At 44.6% G+C, this 24253-nt stretch overlaps 2 protein-coding genes across 4 annotated transcripts in view; one reads left to right on the top strand and one right to left on the bottom strand.

The window, feature by feature from the left end:
- trpm2 (transient receptor potential cation channel, subfamily M, member 2) overlaps positions 1-11115 on the bottom strand; it is a 543973-nt gene extending 532858 nt beyond the window's left edge. For both annotated transcript variants that reach the window (XM_041200804.1, XM_041200805.1), the window contains exon 1: positions 10909-11115. The gene's annotated coding sequence lies outside the window, so the exon portion shown is untranslated. The remainder of the gene's footprint in view (positions 1-10908) is intronic.
- cfap410 (cilia and flagella associated protein 410) overlaps positions 1-24253 on the top strand; it is a 65493-nt gene that overhangs the window by 7608 nt on the left and 33632 nt on the right. Inside the window, exons 1-3 of one of the 2 annotated variants that reach the window (XM_041200807.1) lie at positions 4205-4239; positions 18150-18168; positions 22696-22742. In XM_041200807.1, the coding sequence (XP_041056741.1) occupies positions 22714-22742 (29 nt within the window). In that variant the 5' untranslated portion in view covers positions 4205-4239; positions 18150-18168; positions 22696-22713. Of the gene's footprint in view, positions 1-4204; positions 4240-18149; positions 18169-22695; positions 22743-24253 lie in introns of those variants that run through there. The other variant, XM_041200806.1, reaches the window with a different exon arrangement.

Below are 24253 nucleotides of genomic sequence, written 5' to 3'. Positions count from 1 at the left end.
TCCAGGCTTCCATGTTAACAGATGCTGTTAATTGTTCTCATCCTTCAAGCACTGCACCTTTCTCCTTCAAATCTTCCATCATCATACCTCTCCACAAAAGATCAAGCTGTAACCCCTCCACCCTTGAAAACTACTGGCCCATCTCCAAACTTCCTTTACTCCCCCAAATCCTTGAACATGTTGTCATCTCTCAAGTTTGTGCCCATCTTTCCTAGAGCTCCTTGTTTGAATCAGATCCCTGTCCCAGCTTAGAAATGGCTCTTATCAAAGTCACAAATGACATCCAGTGAGACTATGACAAAGGTAATTTATCCTTCTTTGTCCTTAACCTTTGACTTGGTTGACCATGTCATCCACCTCCAATGCCTCTCCACTATTGTCCAGGTGGGTGGGACAGCACTCAGCTGGTTCCATTCTTATCCATATCATGAAAGCCAGAGATGGCAATGGCTTCTTTTCCCACTCCTACACTGTTAACCTCTAGTGTACCCCAAGAATTTATTTTTGGCTCCCTCCATCTACACTCTGCACCTCAGAAAACTTAGGCCAAGATTTTCACAAAGACGTGAAGACACCATGGATCTTCCAAGAGGAAGTCTTACCCCCATTTCCAGCAGATTCTATTTTTGCAACTAGGGTAAAGGGACGGGGCATGACTCACACATGAGAGAAACCTGAACTCAGCAGGGCCATTTGAACTGAGTTCTGAGTTCAAACAGACCCCACTTTTGCTGCAGCAATTGCCTTAACCCGCAGTGTATGAGTTACAAAGATTTAGAGTAGTCATAAATGCTCGAGAAGGATGAATAATGTCTGTAGAACTGTCAAGCTGTGAAATCCCCAGCCCTTTAAAAATTACTATAATAGGCTGGCTGTGTAAGTGAGAGTTGGAGAAAAATCTTTTCTAGCAGTAACAATAGCTATTTGTTGATGTTACCCCAAGAGCTATCATTATGTCATTATTAATGTTTGGCTGCTTCCCACAACCTATCATTATCTCAGTGGGGGATCCTAAGTTCACAGTTTGATTAACAGCTCAAAGAGGTTATTAAAGGATGAGCTGTCTTTGATGAAAGTTATGAGTGCAAGTCTTGTTTTTTATAAGGAATTTAAGTACTTGAAGGGATTTAAATGTTTTGAATGGGCTTTCATGAATGGGAGTTTTTAATATAGTAAAGGTTGTAATAGATATTTAGGACTTTATCTTATTTCATCTCAACATGGTCCCTGGGGTCTGCCGAAGGTGGATACTGGGTGAGTTGCTTTGGAGGGTATAAGGGCAAAGGATGGTGGTTGGGATGTTTGATATGAGTTAGCATTGGGTTGGAAAGGGGGCAGTAAGGGGCCATTGGGGTTCATGGAGGGCATGGATTGGCATGGCATGGAGGGTCTGAGAGTCCTTTGGGGCAGGGTGGTGGTCATGAGTGGGGTGGCATTGGTTGGCATGGATGATATCAAGGGCCATTGGGGGTGGATGGAAATAGGAGCAGGAGTAGGCCCCTTGAGCCTGTTTCACCATTCAACTAGATCATGGCTGATTTTCTACCTCAGCACATTTTTCCTGAAATATTCTTTGATGTCTTTAATATCTAGAAATCTATTGATCACTTTCTTGAAAATACTCGATGACTAAGCCTTCTGAGTCATCTGGGACAGAGGATTCCAAAGATTCACCACCCTCTGAGTGCAGAAATGCCTCTTCATCTCAGTCCTAAATGGGCTACCCCTTATTCTGAGACTGTGTCCCCTAGAGGCCTCAAGCCAGAAAACATCCTTTCTGCATCTAATCTATTGAGCCTGGTAAAAAAAAAAGTTTGCACATTTCAATGAGATCATCTCTCAATCTTCTGAACTCTAGAGAATACAGGCCCAGTCTCCTCAATGTCAACTCTTAGGACAATCCTGCCCTCTCAGGGATTAGTCTGGTGAACCTTTGTTACCCTCCCTCAATGGCAAATATATCCTTGCTTAGGTAAGGAGACCAAAACTGTATACAAGACTCCAGGTGCAGTCTCACCAAGGCCCTATGCAATTGGAGCAAATCATCTTGTAATAAAGCCTTCCCAATTGCTTGCTGCTCATGCATGTTAGTTTTCAGTGACGCATGAGCAAGGAGAACCAAGTCCCTTTGGACATCAAAACTTCCTAATCTCTCATCATCTAAGAAATGCTCTGCATTTCTGTTTTCCTACAAAGTGGATAACTTCACATTTTTCCACATTATATTCTATTTGCCATGTTCTTGCTCACTCAATTAAGCTGTCTTACCATTCTGTATCCTCCTCGCAACTCACATTCCCACCTAGTTTTGTGTCATCAGCAAATTTGGAAATATTATTTGGTTCCCACATCCTACCATATATATATATAGATTGTGAACAGCTAGGGCCCAAGCACTGATCCTTGCAGTACCCCACTAGTCAAAGCTTGTTAACCTTAGAATGAGTGGTTTATTCCTACTCTGTTTCCTGTCTGTTAACCAGTTCCCAATCCATGCCAAGTGTATTACTCCCAATCTCATGTGCTCTGATTTTGTTTATAAACCTGTTTTGTGGGACCTTATTGAAAGCCTTCTGAAAATCCAAATACACCACATCCACTGGTTCCTGTTTATCTATTATGCTAGTTACATCCTCAAAAATTCCAACAAATTTGTCAAACATGATTTCCCTTTCATAAATCCATGTTGAATTTGCCAAATTAGTTTCCAATTGTCCAGTTATAACATCCTTTATAATAGATCCTAACATTTTCCCTAAAACTGATGTTAGGCTAACAGGAATATAGTTCCCTATTTTCTATCTTTCCTCACTTTCTTAAATAGTGAGGTTACATTTGCTACCTTCCAATCTGCTGAAACTTTCCAGAATCTGTAGAATTTTGGAAGATGACCACCACCGCATCCTCTATCTCCACGGCCACCTCTTTCAACACTTCCAGATGTAGATTATCAGTCTAGGGGATTTATCAATTTCCAGTTCCCTTAGTTTCTCCAGTAATTTTTTTTTACTAATACCAATTTCTTTCACATCCTCATTCCCACTAGTCCTTTGATTCTCTATTATTTCTGGGAGTTTTTTCTATCTTCCTCCATGAAGACAAACATATCGGCCCAGTTCTCTGGGTGGTCAGAGAATGGACGTATCCAAGAAGATGCACTATGGAACCCCTTGGATGTACCAACACAAGGACTCTGGGGGAATTGCCTGTGAAGTTTGAACTTCCGATGGGCAATTCCCCTGCTCCCAGGACTCTCTGAAAAAGTTTCCAACTCTGACTTTGGATGGTTCCGACTTACTTACCAGAATAGTTGTCCAGGAAATGATAGACAGGAAAAATCCTGGTCCAACACCCGGGTAACTAACACTTGGGTAACTATATAACTACAATCACTCACACTGACTCCCCCACCCCCACCGAACCAAGCCCATGGACTTCCCAGCTCCAACTCTTTCCCCCTCCCACCTCCCCCCACTACCCCACCCCCACCCGACCTGACTAGTCCCCACCATCCGACATCCCATCCGACTCGACCTGACTAGGCCCCCCACATGACCCCCCCACCCCCAGACCCCCTGACTCCCTGCAAATCCGATCTGACTAGCCTCCACCACCTGACTCCCTGCTCCAGATCCCCCAACTCCCCCCAACCTGACCTGATTAGCCCCGACCACTCAACTCCTTCTTGACCCTACCTGACTCCCCAGCGACCCAACTAGCCTGTGACCCAACCTGACTGGTTTTGACCCAACTCCCACCCTATCCACCTCACCCACCTACCATCCTACCCATCTTGCTTACCTATTTACCTTTTTAAGGCATTAGCTGCCGTATTCCAATAAGAGTTTAAGTATCCCAAAGCTGCTTTGAAAACGGAGAGAAGGTAAGTGTGTAAGGTAAGAGGGTTAATGGGTATGGTTACCACCTTACTTACCTGCTACCCCTACCCTCCTGCCACCCTACCCACCTGTCACACTACCTTTTATCCACCCTGCCTCCTTAACAATTTAGCTTACCGCCGTACCCCCTTAACCACCAAACCCCCTAACCTTCTTACCTTACACACTTACCTTCTCTCCGTTGTTGTTTTCAAAGCAGCTTTGGGACATTTAAACTCTTATTGGAATACGGCAAAGGTCTCTGCACAGATTCTCTGCACTGCTCCTTATGAGGCTTGCTATACTGGGTCAGATGTGAAGGATTATCCATCAGAAGACTGCCCTGAAATATTGGTGGAAGGTATTGTGCATTTTTTTTGTTTGATCAGGTTAGAAACAGGATCGGAATATCTGATTGGGATCAAACAAGCCAGGAAGCAAGAGCGCTGGGATTTGGGCAGATCTCTGTTTTTCCACTGGTGCAGGGTGCCATCCAGTGCACCCACTTGGCACTTAGACCTCCGTGGCAACAAGCAGTGCAGTATGTGAACCGCAAGGGCTTCCACTTGCTGAATTTTAAGCTGGGTGCAACCGCAGCAAAAGCATCCCTGCGCATGACTCCTACATTCTTAGTAGGTTTCAGATCCCTGAAGTCTTCCAGGGTCCACAGAGGCTGCAGGGTTAGCTCCTCGGGGACAATGGCTACCTGCAGAGGGCGTGGCTGATGAAGCCCATGCAGTGGCCTCAGAGCGCAGCAGAATCTCAATGGGCCGAAGGGCCTTTTTCAGTGCTATAGATTTCTATGACTCTATGAGAGAAGGTACAACAAGGCTTATGCTGCAATTCGCACTTTGGTGGAGCAAATCATTGAAATGTTGAAAATGAGGTTCTGGTGCCTGGACTGGTCTGGTGGAGCCCTGCCGTACAGTCTACAGAGAGGGCCTTGCATCATTGTCGACTGTTGCCCCCTTTACAACCTGGCACTGAAGCGGGGAGAGGTGCTGCTTGAGGAAGAGGTGGAGGAGCTGCACATCTCTGAGGAGGAGGACCTTGACAGGGATGAGGGTGATGAGGCCAGGGCATTATACAGACAAGACAGGTACGCTTGGGAGGCCCTCATAGCTGCTAGATTCATGAAGGATGATGACGACATGCAGTGGGGACACTCTATAGATCCTCACAAAGCTTGTGCCTGACTCCTGTCTGGCTGATGGCAGCTCGCTTGCGCTCTGTGAACAGGGTCATATCATGGAGATGCTGCAGGGAAACTTTAACCTCTCCTGATTCCATGGCATCCTTTGTGAGGTAAACTATTCAGGACCACACTGTTACCGGACACAGATGCTGATGAGATGGGGGGCCAGCCACACCTCAGAGGTGCTGAGAGCACACAGAGAAAATGATGGAACTCTGTGCCGCCGGCCCAGGACATTCTGGCAGGTGCAGGTATGACTGATGTGTCCAGTGACTGTGAAAACGCACCAGTGTACTGGGAAGGTTGCACAAAGCACAAGGAGAAGGCCCTGGACCGAGATACCTGCCTTTATCTTGTGCAGGGGTGAAGCTTTCACTTCAGATGGACACGAACACTGCTCATCATAACAGGGAGCAGGACAGGGTGACATTGTTGGGAGTTTATTTACACTACTCAACGTTATGTCCATGTACTTAACGTCAGTGCTCACATGGTGAAACTATGTTTTCTTAACCTTCCTAACCCTGCTGCTATGTCTTGATGCTTCCCTAACATTCAAAGTGGATTTGGAGGCTGACTGTGATGACCTTGACAGGTGCCCTCTGGAGAGCTGAGACCTGGAGGGCCCTGGCTTACTTTCCTGCTGTGTGGCAGTGGCTCCCTCCTCAGCCTGTGGAGCTGGAGCTGCTGGGGTCACAGGAGGAGGGGATTTGGATGGGCCAGATGTTCCCCAAGAAACCTGAGTGGATGGACCTGGCATGTGCACCTGCTGATCCTCCTGGAGTGAGATTGAGCTGCCCCACACCCCTCTCGCGTGCATACTGCTGGAGGCCAACTATGGCATCAGCAATAGAGTTCAACCCACAGAGCAGTGCAGGACTGATGTCCTGGACCAAGGTCTCCATGGTAGCTGCCATCCTACCAGTGTTGACCTCGGGGTGTTGGCATGCCTGCACTCGCACCTCAGACTGAAGGCAGATGGAGTCCTCCTTCGTTCATTGCACTTTGAGGAGTGTAGTGGACAAGCCTTCCTGATGTTCCAGAGCTTGCCTTTGCAGCTGCAGCAACTGAGGTATGACTGAGTCCAGAGGTTCCTCATCTGACTGAGGCTCAGCAGATTTCTGGCCTGTCGCATCCTCCTAGTGCCGGAAACCTGGCAAGTCCTTGCTTCTGCATGCTCTTGATCAGACAGTGCTATGTGTTCACCAGATTGTGACCCTGAGGCTACTCTGGAGCTAGGTCCCACTGAGGTGTATGTCTCTGCACTGGTGGAGGGTGTGGGTGAGCGCTGTGATGAATCTTCATTTAGGATGTCATCAAATTCTTCCTCCAAGGTGCCTTCAGGGCTTGAGTCAAGGACCTGGCTCATGGACCCCTTTTGGCTGCTTCTCAGATGTGCCTGCGAAAGCAAGGAAAGATGCATGGCAGGAGACAATGGAACAGGGGAACTGACTTGCAGCATGGTTGTCTGATGTAAGTTGCACTGCTGGGTCCTCAATTGGTTAGGCACTGCCGACCTCACAGGAACAGTACAGATTGTTGCTGCCAGCTGAATGACCCTATTTTCAAAGTCAGTGAGGCACGTCTTGATGTAAGGCATTCCTCCACCAGTTGGCGACCTCTCGCTTTTGTTGTGTGCCAGCTTGTACTACATGAATGGAGATCCAGAAAGTGTAAGCAGGATGCCTGTGTGATGGGCTTGTGAGTGTGTGAGTTGAGAGTGATGAGAAGAGTGACTTACCCTGGAGGAATGGAGGAGATCATTTACCTCCATCGGCACTGGGTGGCTGTCCTTTATTGCAGGGTGTTGGCGCTGACCGCTGCTGCCACCGACTCCCATGCTGGATTTTTCACCTTGCTGGCTGGTCTTCGCCTAGAGTTGGGGTAGAGGACTTGATGGCGGGCCTCCACAGCATCTAGTAGGCACCTAAGGGAGTTGTCGCTACATTTGTGGGCAGCATGTTTCCTCCCTTTAGCAGCCACATGACTTTCCAACAGCTTCCAATGCCTTAGAGAAAGCTGGGTCTGTGCAGGGGCTCGGATTAATGAAGGCCTGAGGTGACAGAGGGGTGGGTGAATCAGAGGCGGGCCCGCCAGTGACCCAGCGTGTTTCCCGTGAATGCATAATTAATTAGGTGGGACGCACTGGGAAGGGGACGATACTGTACGAAAAGCCACGTTGCGGCTGGTGGGGTAAAACATCCTTTTCCCCACCCACTACTGCGCTTTGTGCAAATCTGGAACGATTCCACCCCTAGTCTCAGTGACCTTCAGTGCTGTTAGAAGGGGAGTTCCAAGATTTTGACCCAGCGACATTGAAGCAATGGTAATATAATTCCAAGTGGGTGGCTTGGAGGGGAACATGCTAATGGTGGTGTTCCGTGCTTCTGCTGCCTTGTCCTTCTAGATGCCAGAGGTCACCTGGAAGGTGCTATTAAAGGAGACTTGGTGAGTTGTTGCAGTGCATCCTGCATATGGCATACTAATGCCACTGTTCATCGGCAATAGAGGGCTCGAATGTTTAAGGTAGGGTGGCAGTCAAGCGGGCTATTTCATCCTGGATGGTATCGAATGTCTAGAGTGCTGTTGGAGCTCCACTCAACCATGCAAGTGGCAATTTTTCCATCAGGCTCCTGACATGTGCCATGTAGGTGGTGGGCAGGCTTTTGGGAGAGAGAAATCAGAGTCATGGAGGTTTACAGCACAGAAGAAGGCCCTTTGGCCCATCGAGTCTACGCCAGTCAAACAAGTACCTAACTATTCTAATCCCATTTTCCAGCACTAGGCGCATAGCCTTGTGTGCCATGGCATTGCAAGTGCACATCTAAATACTTCTTAAATGTTATGAGGGTTCCTGCCTCTACCACCCTTTCAGGCAGATTCCCGCCACCTTCTGGGTGAAAAAATTATTCCTCACATCCCCTCTAAACCTTCTGCCCCTTACCTTAAATCTATGCCCTCTGGTTATTGATTCCTCCACCAAGAGGAAAAGTTCCTTCCAGTCTACCCTATCTATGCCCCTCATAATTTTATGCACCTCAGTCATGTCCCCCCTCAATCTCCTCTGCTCTGGGGAAAATAACCCTAGTCTATCCAATCTCTCCTAATAACTAAAACTCTCCAGCCCAGGCAACATCCTGGTAAATCTCCTCCGCACTCTCTTTAGTGCAAACACATCCTTCCGATAATGCGAATTGCAGAAGTGCGCGCAATACTCTAGCTGTGGCCTAACCAGCGTTTTATACAGTTCCAGCATAACCTCCCTGCTCTTATATTCTATGCCTCGGCTAATAAAGGCAAGTATCCCATATACCTTCTTAACCACTTTATCTACCTGTCCCGCTACCTTTAGGGACCGGTGGACATACAAACCAACGTCCCCTCTGACCCTCGGTACTTCCCAGGGTCCTACCATTCATCATGTATTCCCGTGCCTTGTTTGTCCTGCCCTAGTGCATCACCTCACACTTATCCGGGTTAAATTCCATTTGCCACTGATCAGCGCACCTGACCAGCCCGTCTATATCCTCCTGTAATCTAAGGCTATCCTCCTCACTATTTACCATCTCATCGATTTTCGCGTCATCTGCGAACTTACTGATCAACCCTCCTACATTCAAGCCTAAATTGTTTAAATACACCACAAACAGCAAGGGACCCAACACTGATCCCTGTGGATCCCCACTGGACACTGGCATCTAGTCACAAAAACACCTTCAACCGTCACCCTCTGCTTCCTGCCACTCAGCCAATTCTGGATCCAATTTGCCAAATTGCCTTGGATCCCATGGGCTCTTACCTTCGTTATCAGTGTCTTATGCGGGATCTTATCAAAAGCTGAGTTACTTACCCACTGCAGAATTCCCAGCCACTTTGTTACCTCTAGACTTCATTATTCCAATGCATACCAGGCCATCCTCTCACTTTCTACATCTGTGAACTTGAGGTCTTCCAAAACTCTGCTGCTGTGTCCTAAATTGGCACCAAGTCCCATTAACCTATCATCCTGCCATCATTGACCAATATTGGCCCTTGATTAAGCAAAGGCTTGATTTTAAGATTCCCACCCTTGTTTTCAAATCAAATGGTTTCCCCCTTCCCCACCCCCCATCTCTGTAATCTTCTATGGACCCTCAATCCATCAAGATAGGTGTTCCTGTAATTCTGGCCTTTTGAGCATCTCGGATTGTAAATTGCTCCACCATTGGTGGTTGTACCTTCAGCTGCCAAGATCTTAAGCTCTGAGACTCCCTCTCTTAACCTCCCTGCCTCTCTACCTTGCTTTCCTCATTTTAAGATGCTCCTTAAACCCTACCTTTTTGACCAAGATGTTGATAATCTGCCCTAATATCTCCTTATATGGCTTGGTTTCAAATTTTGCTTTATAATGTTCCTGGGGTCCTTGGGCCGTTTTATCATGTTAAAACCACTATATATCTACAAGTAGTTGTTGTCGTGATTATGTTGAGCAAATATCATAACCCAGGCAGTAAGCAACATAATCCTGCTAGCAAGCCCTGCAACTAAAACTAAAATTTCCTGCAAAACAACAATGACTACACTTTGAAAAGTACTTCATTGGCTGTGAAGTGCGTTGAGACATCTGCTGGTTGTGATAGCACTACATGAATGCAAGCCTTTCTTTTTAAAGGCACCTGTTCACTAACTATTGTAATGTGACCAGGAACTAATGTGATCCCATCAGGAACTACACCAGTTGTTATGATTCCCCTGAACTTTAGACTGGAATTTGCTTCAGCTCACAAAGCAGTGTAAGCCAACAGTGGCAAACTGAGAATAATGGGGTCCCTGTTGATTGGTGGGAGAAACAGTGTCTCTCCTTAACTAATGAGATTTAAGGATTAAGAAATTAACAGAGGAAATATCAGTGACTAGGGGCAGAATTTTACCCTCATTGGGTGGGCTCGGTGGGGTGGGTCAGAGCGGTCAGGAAACCAACCACCGTCCGTGATTGGGGTCTGACTGCAATTTCATGCGGGTGGGCCAATTAAGACCCACCCAGTATGAAACGTGTGCTGCAGCACTGCCTGTGGGGTGGGGTGGGTGTGGTGAAGGAGGGCGAGCGCGGAAGTGCGTGTGGGTGTGCAAAGGAAAATCTCCCTGAGCCACACAGCTGCCTCGGAGATGAAGATTTTGAACAATGAAAATAAAGAATTCTAAAATGTTTATAACACGTCCCCTCATGCGACTCTATGACTTGAGCAGGGACATGTTAGAAATTAGTTTGAAATTTTAAAATTTATTTTAATCACTGAACGAAACCTCATCGCGCCCATGGATGAGGCTTTGCAAAAAATCCTTTTCGCCTACCCGCCAACCGTAAGATTGGATGGGCAGCAAAAAATTTAATTCATTGGTACTTTAATGGCCTTAATAGGCCTGTTAATTATCGGCGGGTGTGCTGCCGACTCCCGTGCGCACCCATCAACTGAAATATCATGCATCGTTTTATGCTCGTTCGGGGTGGGCGTGCATCCTTCCAATGGGCGGAAAATTCTGCCCTAGATGTTTCTACTTAGAAATTTATGTTATCCAAAAGATAATAAGGTTCAAAGGCATTTATTGGCTTTCGTAGGAATTAAGCATATTGCCCATAATTATACCTGCTATAGCCTACAATACACTGCCAGAGAATTCACACATTATAGGTTTCCAGCTTGATGAGTTATTGTCCAATCAGGCCTTGTGAATTTCAAAAGATTGGCCTCTAATCATCCACCTTTTAAATATACTCCATTTTATGTCAGAACCCATCTCATCCAACTGCTGCCATAACTCCACTTTAATGTAAATCACTTAAGTTTATGGCCCTACCTTGACTCAGCTGTTGATCAATTCATTCAACTTCAGAGTTATGGAGGTCCAAGAGTTGTTACTTGCCTTATGCAGATGTGACCTTGGAGGAGTTAATTCTGCAGAGGACAGCTGATAGAACCAAAAGGTTGGAACAAAAAGAACGCTTGCAACCAAATGCTTAGCAGCACAAGTCACTGTCAGTTACCTTCTCATTCCCTCTGAACATTTTAGTAGAAATGAAACTGATAGTTATAGTTTCAAACAGAAACTCAATTGGTAAGCAAAAACCAGAAATTCGAGAAATGAAAATATTTAAAAAATCAATATTAACTAATTTCTTACAGGAGAACATAGAGGGTGGTTTAAAGTACGTGAATTCAATGTCAAATCAGGTACCAAAAGAGAAATAGAAGAGGAAAAAAGATTGGTTTGTGAGAGATAGCAAAATAAGGAAAAAAAGTACGAATTTTAAAATTCGACTTTTTTTGAGATCACCAACAATTCACAACCTTAATCAATGAGACACTTAATTCAAGTGAGAGAAATTGAATGGCAGCCATTAATAATTATTACACTGTTAAAGGGTCCTTGCACTGATAATTACTAGACATGGCTTTATGTAGTGAGCTTAGTGGGCAATTTTGTGCAAATGCAACAACTTCATGAAAGTTATAGCGAGGTTAAAGGCGAGATGCCATTTTCATAAAGCTAACAGTGATTGTCTAGCAACTTGTGATTTGCAAATTCCTCACCTCACGTGGCTGGGTTGTCTGCACATTAATAAAAGCATACATTATTTACATACAATTATTTATTCTGTGAAACCTGTCACTCTTTTTCCTTCCCCATGGTTCCTCTGCAGATGGACTGTTGTTCCCATCATCTGTCAAGGTCCCAGATGGCCCATTGCCCTTGCTGAGCCATTACCATGCTTCCAGCAATCTACAGCGCAAACATGTTTGAACTGAAGGAAAAGATCTAACTAATGGGGCATGCCATAAGATGCCCTGTTCTAGGAAAACCTGGGTGATTAAACACAAGCTCTATGGATTTATGTGATTCTAATATTTAAATGCCATGTAGATTATGGTGAAGCTGACCTGAGAGGCTTAATTTCTTCTGTCTGTTCTTTGCATAATTGTATCATGATCTCACAGTAAAGATGCTCTTAGGCAAGAGTGATCATATCATGATAGAATTTCACATTCAATTTGTAGGGGGTGGTGGTGTGAGTCAGTTTCACCTCTGACTTCTGAGCAGTTTGAAATGCTCCCACTCCCTGGGTTCTAGACCTTGGACTTATTTGGGGGTTGTGACAAAGTGCAGCAGACAACTGGTTTTGGTGCAAGAAAAACTGAGTTTATTAAAGTCACAAATGAACTTATAACATTATGATTATACTGAGATTATACAGACTTACAAAGTACACTTAGTTAAGAATGGGGAACACACGGCATAACGAGGGAAAAATCACGCTACTAATCCCATTACCCTTGTCCCACCCCCAAAACCTAACTAAATTGAACTAGGAGAGGTCAGGGATCATGCTCACCAACCCAGGGTTCCTTGACAGTTCGAAACCCAGCCAGGTAAGCCGGTTGCAGCTTTGGAATATGCTCTTTGTGTCCTCTGGGGCCTGCCAAACGGTCCTGGTCTGTGGAATCTGCAAAGGTTCTTCAGTTGGGTGGAGGGTGCGGTTGTGGGTGGTCAATCTTCGTGGAGGGCTGCAGTTGCGGTCTTGTTGTCTTCGGTTGAGCCTGCCACCCCGTGCCCCTCGCCGTGATGTTACCTGCGGGCCTGCAAAGCCTCCAGATCTAATTGCTTAAACTCTTTTTCAACTGCTCATTGCCTGCTAGCTGGTTTCTCTCTCTCTCTCTCTCTCCTTCGTAACTGACAGCCCAGTTATACTGTCTTTTCGAATTTCTTATCTCAATCCAAATCAAGGTTAGTTCTTTGTTTGATTTTGGTGGGCTTCCTTAGGTGATTGATGACTCGTTTTTAATGGGCTCGCATGATGTTTATCATTGTCTTCCTGCCTAGTAACTAGTTTTGAACTGACAGCCATTGTATGTCTGGAGTATTGATGGGTTCACATAATTGAATTGATTGTGCCTTCCTGCCTTAGTAGTTAGAAGCGATTATTTATGCAAGATTTTGATGGGCTTCAGTTTCGTGTGAGGTGAAGTCTTTCTCTGGGTTGATTGTATTAAAGGGAAGAATGCGTATTCTGTCTCCTCTTGTTGTCTGGTTTCAGGCAACACAGTCCACACTGCATTCAATAAGTCCAGGCATGTGCAGCCCCAGGCCTTCATGGGCCCAGCCTCCTGTCTGCAGGGTTTTACACTTAACTCAGCAGTTTTAAAAGTCCAAAAGTCATATCCTTGTTGATGATATGAAAAATGTGGGAATTTTGAGAACCCTTCAAATTTGAGGTCTGAAACTAGTGTATTAACCTTAAATAAAAGCAATTAGAAAGGTGCGAAGACAGAGTTGACTACAATGGACTGGGAAAATAGGCTTAAAGGTAATATGGTGGAGAGCAGTGGCAGACATGGAAGCAGATATTTCATAACTCTCAGCAAATATATTTTCCATTGAGAAAGAAAGGCTAATAAAAGGATGTACCCCGTAACTAACTAAAGAAGTTAATTGTGGCATCAAATTCAAAGTAAAGGCATACAGTACTGCAAAGATTAGTGGTAGGCCAGAAGATTGGGAAAATTTTCAGAAACCAGTGAAGGATGAATGAAAAAAAAGAGAAATTAAATTATGAGAGTCAGCTTGCGAGAAATGGAAAATCAGACAGTAAGAACTTCGACAGGCATTTAAAAAGTGAGTAGCTAAAGTGGGCATTGGTCCCTTCAAGGATAAGACTGGGGAATTAATAATAGGAAACGAGGAAATGGCTGAGGTTTACAGGTATTTTGTATCTGTCTATATGGCAGAAGATACAAAAGGCATCCCAATGATGTAGTAGAAAATCAAGGGGCAAAAGGGAGGGAGAAACTTAAAACGATCCCTCACTGGAGAAAAAGTAATGGGAAAACTAATGAGACTAAAGGCTCTGTTCAGACCCCACATGATTTTGAATACCTCTATCAAATCTCCTCTCAAACTGCTCAAAGGAAAGCAATCCTAACTTCTCCAATCTAGCTTCATACCTAAGTTTTTTATCCCTAGAGCCATTCTTGTGAATCTTTTCTGCACTCTCTCCCAAACTGTCACATCCTTCCTAAAGTGTGGTGCCCAGAACTGGACGCAGTACTTCAGTTGAGGCTGAGCCAGTGTCCTATACAAGTTGAACATAACCTCTTTGCTCTTTTATGCTTTATTAACTGCTCTCTCAATCTGTCCCGCCACCTTCAATGACTTATGCACATATATAATCAGGTCCCTCTGATTCTGCACCCCATTTAGATTTATGCCCTTTCTTTGATATTGTCTCTCCATGTTCTTTGTACCAGAATGAATCACTTCACATTTTCTACAAATTTATTTAAATGGAGAGAGACTGCAGAATGCGATGGATCAGAGGCATCTGGGTGTCCTCGGGTATGAATCATAAAAAGTTACCATGCAGGGACAGCAAATGATTAAGAAGTCAAATGATAGGAAAGTTTGCAAGGGGGATGGAGTATAAAAGTAGGGAAGTCTTGCTGCAACTCTACAGGGCTTTGGTGAGACTGCATCTAGAACACTGCACACAGTTTTGGTCTCCTTATTTAAGGAGGGATACACTTGCATTAGAAGCCATTCAGCGAAGGTTCATTAAGTTGACTCCAAGGATGAAGTGGTTGTCGTATGAGGAAATGTTGAGCAGGTTGGGCCAATACTGATTGGAGTTTGGAAGAATGTGATGTGATCTTACTGAAACATAAGATTCTGCGGGGGCTTTTCTAGGCATATGCTGAGAGGAGATTTCTCCCCATGAGAGAATCTAGAACTAGGGGAAACGATTTCAAAATAAGGGGTCAACCGTTTAAGACTGAGATGAGGAGGAATTTCATCTCATTAATCTTTGGAATTCTCTTCCCCAGAGAGTGGTGAAGGCTGGTTCATTGAATATATTCAAGACTGAGTTAGATAGTTGCTTGTTTCTCAAGGGCCTCGAGGGTTATGGTGATAGGCAGAAAAATGGATCTAAGGCCATAATCAGGTCAGCCATAGGGTGAAATTTTCTGAGATGGTGTGTGTGGAAAATATGGCGGGACCCACTTCATGCCATCGATCTGCGGGGAGTTAATTGTAATACATTAGCATATAATTAAAAGCCCATCCCGCCAGGCTATTGGAACCCCGCCATATCATCCGTCTGCATCAGCAGGAAAGCACACCAACATGTTTCACAACAACACGCAGGCAACGTGCATTTGGCGGCCTTCACTTTGGGGGAACTGAGGTGAGTGAGCAGCGGCATTCACCACAGCTCGTCTGTTGTTTACAAGCCTCGGGGCACCGGGGGGCAGGGGAAACTGATGCCTAGCCCTGCAGGCGACTGCTGAGGGGTGGGGAATGTCTGGGAGCAAGTGCAGGCCAGGCCAGCCCTGCAGGCAACTGCTGGGGGGGGTGGGCAAGTGCTGCCCTGGTGCTGCATCCTGTGCACAGGCAATTGATGTGAGGGGGGTGGGGCAGGGTAAGTGAGGGAAATGGCCATGCATTAGGGATACCTGTATAAGCTGACCATGCCTCTACAACTAAGATAAATCAGGTGCAGCCACAGTGTTATGATTGTGGTCAGGCTCCTAGCCTGCCTGCCTACGCAAACATCATGGAGGCACCAAAGGGTCACCAAGTGTTCCCCCCCCCGCCCCCAGCACCCCCCAATCCTGCCAGCACAGACTTTGAGTCCGCCCCAGAGCATGCACCTGCTCATCCTCCTCCCTATGGATACCCGAGGGCCCCTGGCTGATTTCATGAGCAGAAGGGGTAGCTGGAGTGAGATTGAGCTGCCTCACACACCTCTCGCATACACACGCAGCAGTGCAGGAGTGATGTCCTGGACCAAGGTCTCCATGGTGGCCACCATCCTGCCAGTGTTGACCTTGGTGTGTTGCAATGCCAACACTATCACCTCAGCCTGAAGACGCACCGTCTCCTCCATCATGCATTGCAATCTGAGGAGTGCAGTGGACATCACTTCCTGATATTCCCTAGCTTGCCTTTGCAGCTCCAGCAACTGTGCTATGACCGAGTCCAGAGGCTCATCATCTGACTCGGCCTCAGCAATGTTCTGGCCTCCAGCAGTCCTCTGAGTGCCGGGACCTGGGAAGTCCCTGCCTCCGCCTGCTGTGGATCATGAAGTGCGATGTGCTTACCAAATTGTGGTCCTGAGGCTACTCTAAAGCTAGGTGCCACTGAGGTGTGTGTCTCTGCGCTGGTGGAGGGTGTGGGTGAGCGCTGTGACAGGACTTCAGGGAGGGTACCTTCAGATTCCTCTTCGGAGGTTTCTTTGGGGCTTGCTTGGAGGCTCTGGATCGTGGACTCCATCTGCTGCTTCTCAGATGTGCCTGCGAAAGCAAGGGGCGATAATTAATGCATGGCAGTGGTCTGTGAAAGAGGACATATCACTCACAGCATGGTTATCTGATGGATGTTGCACTGCTGGATCCTCACTTGGTAAAGCAGCGCCGATCTCACCATCAGTACAAGACCTGTCCCGGTCATCGCTGGCCAGCTGGATGGGTCTGTTTTCAAATTCTGTGAGAGCTTTGAATTCTGGTATCCCTCCTGTCTGCAACCTTTTCCTCCTGTTGTGAGTCAGTTTGTCCTGCATGGATAGAGATGGGGGAGAGTGTATCAGGATACCTGCCAAGCCAGATGATAAGTATGCCTAGCGTGTATGGGTAGTTCCATGGATGGGATGAGGACAATGATGGTGTGTGTGAAAGAGTGAATGGTGATGTCCCTTGCACTGGCAATGAGTGAGGGCCTTGTAGGTGTGTGATGGGTTTGTGAGTGTGTGAGTTGGGAGTGATGAAAAGAGTGACTTACCCTGGCGGAACGGAGGAGATCATTCATCCTTTTGCGGCACTAGGTGGCTGTCCTCTTCTGAAGGGCGTTGGCGCTGACCACTGCTGCCAGCGCCTCCCAAGCCGGGTTGGTGACATTGCTACCCATCCTGCGGCCAAAGTGGGGATAGACCACATTCCGGCAGGCCTCCACGGCATCCAGCAGTCACTCAAGTGACCTGTCGTGGAAGCGGTTTGCGTGGTAGCAAAGCAGAAAGCTTCTGGCCTGCAAAGAGAAAACATCTAAAATCTCTGCTCCTCATATCTCTGTACCCGCTCCCTCTCTGAGGAAACCCCTGTAAAAAGGAAAAGGGAAAAACCACTGTTAGAGAAATTAAAAAGCAAGTTTTCAACCAGTGAACTAAAAACTGAAAGTGCTGGAAGACTACCTCGTGTCATCAACAAAGAACTGAAAGGAATTTGAAAGACACCGATCAAAATCAACCCATCGAATCCTGTACTCCGGATTGGTGCTATTAAACAGTTTTATCCCACCATTAAAATCCGTGTGTGTGTATACGTGTTTGTGTGTGCATGTGCGTGTCTGCATTTAAGAAGGGGATAGAGTTTAAGTTATAGTGTTAGAAGTTAGCAGTTCATATTTCATTCTTTTGCCACTGCTGAACAACAGCTTGTCAATAAACAGTTATTTACTTAAGTTTACAAACCTGGTGCTCATATTCTGTTAACCCAAATTGAACAGTTGGGTAGAATTGGGGCAATCTGGTGGTTTGATCAAACTTTTTCACATTTGTCGCGACTTGGGGAACAGTGGGGCTTGTGTGCACTATCCCCAATGAGTCGTGACAACTTGTAGTGATTCACAAGGCCTGAGGTACCTCTTCCTCACACATAAGTTGCTGGGTTATTTACACATTAATAACAGTGAGCATTGTTCACACATGTATTTTTTCACCAAATTCTGGCCCAAGGCTCATGTCATTTGTACTCAATGAATCAGATTTAATGTACCTCTTTGGATCTCACAAAGGTCATAAATTTTAAACTAGTTTTGGAGTTTTGTTACTTTTGTTCCTTCTCTTCGTTTGACAATGATTCTACAGCCTTAAAGTTTTATTTGCATTCAATTGTTTGGAATATTGTGCAAATTCATACAAAAATAATTAATCCATCGTAAACTGGTGATGCTAGTTCCTAGCTGAGTAACAACACAAGTTATGTTGTAATAGTTTCTGTACAAATTCTGTCTATAAATACATCTTTGAAGTTTAATTTTGTTTTCTGTTACAGGGGAAGTAATCTGAAAGATGTAAGTTCCACTTCTTCTCTGTCCCCTGTTATTTCCTTTGATCAGTGCAACGTATTGTTTAATATACAAGAACTTCTAAGAAATTACGAGAATCATCACCTGCAAAGAGGTTACAGTCTTGGATGGCTACACTTTCATCTAAACTTGGGCAGGAATTTAAGAGTTACTTTCCAGGGAAAATAAAAACAAAAGAGCAGAAGTGAGCAAGTATAGCTGCTCTTTATGAAAGCAGAACAACTCTTCTTGGGAGCACTCTCACTTAAAGGTTGTCTTTTCATGAAGCTCATAAAAATGAATGATGTTTATAAATCATAAATTGTGCCAGAGAGAGGTGAGATTATGGGATGTTTGATAGGTGAGGCAGAAGGATACAGGGTTTTGGTGAGAAGTTGGGGTGGAAGGATGTGGTGGGAATATTGATGGAGGGATATAGTGAGAAATTAGGATGGAGAAATTTAGTGGGCTGCAGGGATATGGTGATGTCGCAGGGTGAAGAGAAACAGTAAAGGGGTTATTGGTCATGGTCTAAACGTGCCAGTTGTGATTGGATCTACTGCTCAAAAGTTTGGGTTGGGTAAAAGGACACGGTAAGAAGGTGAGGGCTAGGTGGATGTCATGAGAAAATTGTTAGGTATTGAGAGATTTGGTAAGATGTTGGAAATTTAGAAAGATAGGGTAAGAAGTTGGGGCAGAGGGCTTTGTTGACGATGTGGGTCATGGACTGAAGCGATAGTTGTGAATGGCAATATGGGGCTGGATTTTAGTCTATGTTCAGGAACATTTCCCAATGTTGTGGTTCCGACTTCAAATCATTCACCTGGTATTTTGGCCTCTAGAAGGTGGGTACGGGCTGGAGTTGGTGGTCACTGCCTCTCGAGGCAGGCCAGAGGCGGCAATGCAAGTGTCATATGGAGGGGCAGCAGCTTAGAAGGCCTGCCTCCATTTACTGGTACATTGGTCCACTTCAATCCATCGTTGTTGGACCCTTTAGCCCTCATCCCTTACGCCCCTCACATCCCAAACCATCCTCCATGTCCGCCAAGCATTTTCAATGCCCACTTACCCAGGATCCATTAGGTGCAGAACTCATGAGCCATATAATAATGCCGACAAATCTTTGAAATGTTCACGCAATTGGAAAAAAACAATCGGGCATTCAGCATTGCCTTTGACAAAAAATTGGCCCTCTTACATTCTCATAAAGCTGTCAATCAAGCACAGACAGTGAAAGTCCCATTGTCGAAACCTTTAAAGCTCTTAACCTTGTCCAAATATGCAAACAGCCATTGAAAAACCACATCAAAGAAAGATAAACTTATTATAAGGCCATAAAACTGTCAATCAAATAAAACCAGCCCCTTCAAGCCTTGTAAACAGCGCTGTCCCGCCAACCCCACAACAGGGTTGAATGCATTAGTCAGTCTAGGAGTTCAGCCAATCATTCGTAATCAATGTGAAAATCAAACCAGAGGGTCCCGTAAGTTCATTCATATCTGATTATCCTCACTGTAGAATGCAGACTGCATCCACTGGAAAAATGACTGTAGTGCATCTGAAAACTTACACACTGGTGGTCAATTTAGTGGTCTCTCACCTTTTGAGGACAGAACCTTATTATCAATCACTGCATTGAAAATATACCTAAATCAACAAACACCATTACATGATGACAGTTGAAGCCGGCAAGAGTTTTAAACCTACTTGCCAAAATGTTCGCAACTCCACAGTAGGCTACCCACAAGGTTCACAAAATGACTTAGGATGGGATTTTCCAGTCCTGCCTGCTGTTGGAATCTTCTGATCCTGCCGAAAGTCATGGACTTCTGGTTGGCCTGCCGCATCTCCTGCGGCGAGACCCACCACGGTGGGACTGGAAAATCCCAGCCCTAGCTGCCATGTTTCCCACAGCTTGCAGGAACCTACCTGCTTCCAGGAAAACAGCAATGACAAGCAAACTTAAATTTGGAGCAGGCATTTAAGTAGTGGACCCGACATGAATTTAAATGAGTGTCAGGCCATGGGCTGCCATGTTTCCCAATCTGCCGAAAACGGTGGGTGGTGGGAGTTAGAGGACAAGTTTAAAAATGCAACCCTGCACACCTCCCGTTTTGCCCTTCTGAATGGTTTAAGTATGTGAATTGGGTGGAAGGATATGGTAGATGTTAAATGCTGGGTAGGTGATGAGCAATTGGACAGAGGGATTTGTGAGGAAGCAGGGGGTGGAGTATATGATGAGAAGCTGAGGTGAGCAGGTACTGTGACAAGGTGGTGGAGTGCTATGATGAGAAGATGGGGAGAGGGATATGATTTAAAAGTACAGGTGGGGTAGAGGCTCAAGTTGAGGATGTGAAGGTTGGGGATGGGGATGTTTTTTATATTTGTTCATGGGATGTGAGGTGTTGCTTATCCTTAATTGCCCTTGAAGGTGGTGATGAACTGCCTTCTTGAAGCACTGCAGTCCATGCAGGCACACCAACAGTGCTGTTTGGAAATGAGTCTTTTCTGTAGCAGTTTGGTATAACTGAGTGTCTTGCTAGGCCATTTCAGACAGCAGTTAAGAGTCAATCTTATTGCTATGATTTGGTAGTTCTGATTGTGAATATGATTTAAAGGTACTAGTTGGGTTAAAGGATTAGGTAAAACGTTGGGATTATGGGCTATGGTGGAAGGTGTCTATATGTAGTTAATGGATATGTTCAGAACCTGATGTGTGGAGGGAATGGCTTGTGAGATTTGTGGAGCTGGTAGATGCGGTGAAGAGGCTGGGGTGATGCTTGGTGATCCTGTGAGAAATTATCACAAAGCTGTAAGTTGGAGGGATAAATCTGGCAACCCTAACTATTTTACTAAGGTTCTTCAGGGAAGCAAACCTATCATTAGCCAGTCGTTCAAACTAATTGTTAGGTGGTGAAGGGCTGGGTGGCAGCACCAGGATGAAGCATTAGAGAAGAGAAACAAAGTGCCCAGAGGACAGGGAGAGACAAGGCAGCACTAGAATAAAGAATAGTTCAACAATAGAAAGGATCAAACAGGAGAAATGCAGGACAGACGAAGCTGAGCTTTGAGTGAATGTGTATAAATGCAAAGTGTTGTAAATAAGGTTAATGACTGCACAAATTGTTACAAGGTTATGATATAGTGATACTAACGGAGATCTAGTTCAAACAATGGAAGCATTGGGCATTTAATATTCCTGGCTACTATCTATTCAGGAAAGAGAGAGAGAAAGGAGGGAAAATAGGTGGATGGCAGCATTTGATCAACATGTTACAGCACTGGCAAGGGATAACGTACTTGATCATTCAAATAATCTATTTGGTTAGAATTAAGGAAAAATAGAGGAGCTGTTGTGTTGGCCACCAAATAATGGGAAGGAGATAGACAAGCAAATTTTATTTTAAAAAAAATGCAAGAGCTGCAGTGATAATGAGGCTCTTCAATTATCCTAGTACTCTAGAACAGTAACAGTGCAATTGGGAAATAGGGAGAGAAATTCCTGAAATGTGTACAGGAGTTTACTTGATCAGTATGTTTCTAATCCAATAAAGAAGCAGTGCTGAAACTGGTTCTGGGGAGTTAAACAGGGCAAGTTTCAGTGATTGAGCATTGTGAACAGGGATCACAATGTCATTAGGTTTTGCGTAATTATGGAAAAGAATGAACAGAAATCAAATGTGATAATACTCAATTGTGAGAGGGCTAATTACAGGGAATTGCAAAGGAATTGCAATCAAAGATCAGCAGGTAAAACAGTAAATGAGCAATGGGAAGCCATCAAAGAGGAGATAATTTGAGTATAGACATTCTCATCATGGGCAAAGGAATGGTATCCAAAGTTAGAGCATCCTGAATGACTAAAAATAGTGATTAAAATGGAAAAAGATTGGCTTTTCATAATTATTGAGTTTTTTGTACACTAAAAAAGCCAAGCTACAAATAGAAAATACAGGGGAGAACTGAAAAAAGAATGAGAGACAAAAAGAGCATATAGAAATACATTGGCAAGTAACATTTAAAGAAAACCCAAAGAATGTACACATGTTAAAAGGAAGGGCAGGGCTGATTAGGGAGCAAATGGAGATCTTGTAGGGCAGAGATCATGACTGAGAGACCAAACGTGATCTTTGCATGTGTCTTCAGTAAAGATAAGGATTCTGCCAATATCACAGTAAAAGCGACGGTAGTAGAGAAATTGGCTACAGTAGAAATAAAGAGGTACTTAAAATGTTCGCAATACTCAAGGTGGAAAAATCACCTGGTGCAAGTGGGAGGTGGCTCTGGCCACAATTTTTCAAACCTTAATGGTGCCTGAGGACAAGAGACAGAACAGTTGCACCAATGTTCAAAAAAGAAGAGAGGAATAAACCTGGCAACTACAGCAAATAACTGTGTCTGTAAAAATGTAAAATCCAGGATTTGTTTGCTGAATCGCTTTAGTTGTGAATGCACAATGATTTGTGTAGGGTTAAGCAATATTTAAAGTTGTTTACTATGATTGTCCTAACTGTGTATACTTTTACTCCACAGCTCTCTATATTAAGGGAAATGCCCAACATAGAAGTGATGACATTAAGGTAATAACGCTTGCAAAGCTGGTGCGAATGACGAGTGGAATCTGAACGACACCTGAAAAATTTTCAATCTTGTCCAGAAGTTTCCAGCTTCCATCGCCAGTCTTGCCCTTAGTTAAATCTCAGCTGGGGTGGTGACAGGGGCACCACAATTAGTTTGGGTTAGAGAGAATAACATCAGGCAGGCTTCTTCCTCCTGATCGATCCAGTGCCTGACATAAGGCAGAGGTGTCCAATAGAATGCATTGACTAGCCACAGGTGTGGGTACAGTGACATGATTTTAGCCGCATGGTCTCATTTTGGTAGGAAACATATAAGCTATTTATAGAATCATAGAAGGTTGCAGCACAGAAGGAGGCCATTCAACTCATCATGCCTGTACTGGCTTTTTGGAAGAACAATTGTGCTTAGTCACAGATCCTTACTTTTTGTTCGTAACCCTGTAAGTTCCTCAGTACCTGTCCAATTCCCTTTTAAGATTATTTATGGAATCAGCTTTCCTCATATTTTCAGTTAGTGTTCTAAATCCCAACAACTCTTGGGTGAAAACTTTTCTCCTCATCTCCCCATTGGATCTTTTGCCAATTATTTTAAATTTATGACCTTTGGCTGTTGAAACACACTCCAGAGGGGATAGCTTTTCTCAATCTACTCCCTCAAAACCTCTCATCCTCAAAATCCCTCTATTAATCTTAACCTTTCCTGTTCCAAGGAGAACAGTCCTAACATTTCTAACTTATCTTCATAACTGTTCCTTATTCCTGGTAACATCCTGGTAAGCCTCTTCTGTAAGCTTTCTAAGGCCTTTACACCTTTTCTGAAGTGTGGTTCCCTGAACTTGCTGCAAAACCAGTTGAGGTCTAAACACGGATGTATAAAGTTCTAGCATGGTTATTTTGTTTCTTTGTACCTCTAATTATGAACCCAAGTAATCTATGTTTCTTATTTAACTCTTATCAACTTGCTGTCTCACCTTCAAGAATTTGTGTAAATGGACACCACAAATCTCTCTACTGCTCTATATTTTTCAAAATCAGGCTATTTTGTAGGATACTTTCTTTCCATTTCAGTCTTCGCAAAGAAGATTACTTCATATTTGCCAGTATTGAACTCTGTCTCCCATGCCTCTGACCATTTCATTAAATGTGTAACTGTCCTCATCACTCCCATGTTGCCAAGTTTTGTGTCATCTGTAAACTTAAATTCTCTGCACCTGAGTCCAGGCCATTTATAAAAGTTTGAAGGATGATGGACCCAAAATTGACTCTTGGGAAACAGCACTGCAAATCTTTTCCCAGTCCATCTTCCACCACCCTCTGCTTCCTGTCACTGAGCCAATTTGTATCCACAGTGCCACTTTCCCCTTAATTCCCCGGGCTTCCAAAATCTTAATGTTTCCTTATGCAGCACTTTGTTGAATGCCTTCTGATAGTCCATGTATCTAGCTACTACACTACCTTGATCAAACTCCTTAGTTATCTGATTAAAGAATTTAATCAAATTAGCTAGAAAC

Source organism: Carcharodon carcharias, chromosome 12 (assembly GCF_017639515.1).
Source record: "Carcharodon carcharias isolate sCarCar2 chromosome 12, sCarCar2.pri, whole genome shotgun sequence".
Taxonomy (NCBI): domain Eukaryota; kingdom Metazoa; phylum Chordata; class Chondrichthyes; order Lamniformes; family Lamnidae; genus Carcharodon; species Carcharodon carcharias.
The sequence above is the reverse complement of the archived record's forward strand: the minus strand, read 5'-3'. Positions and strand labels throughout refer to the sequence as shown.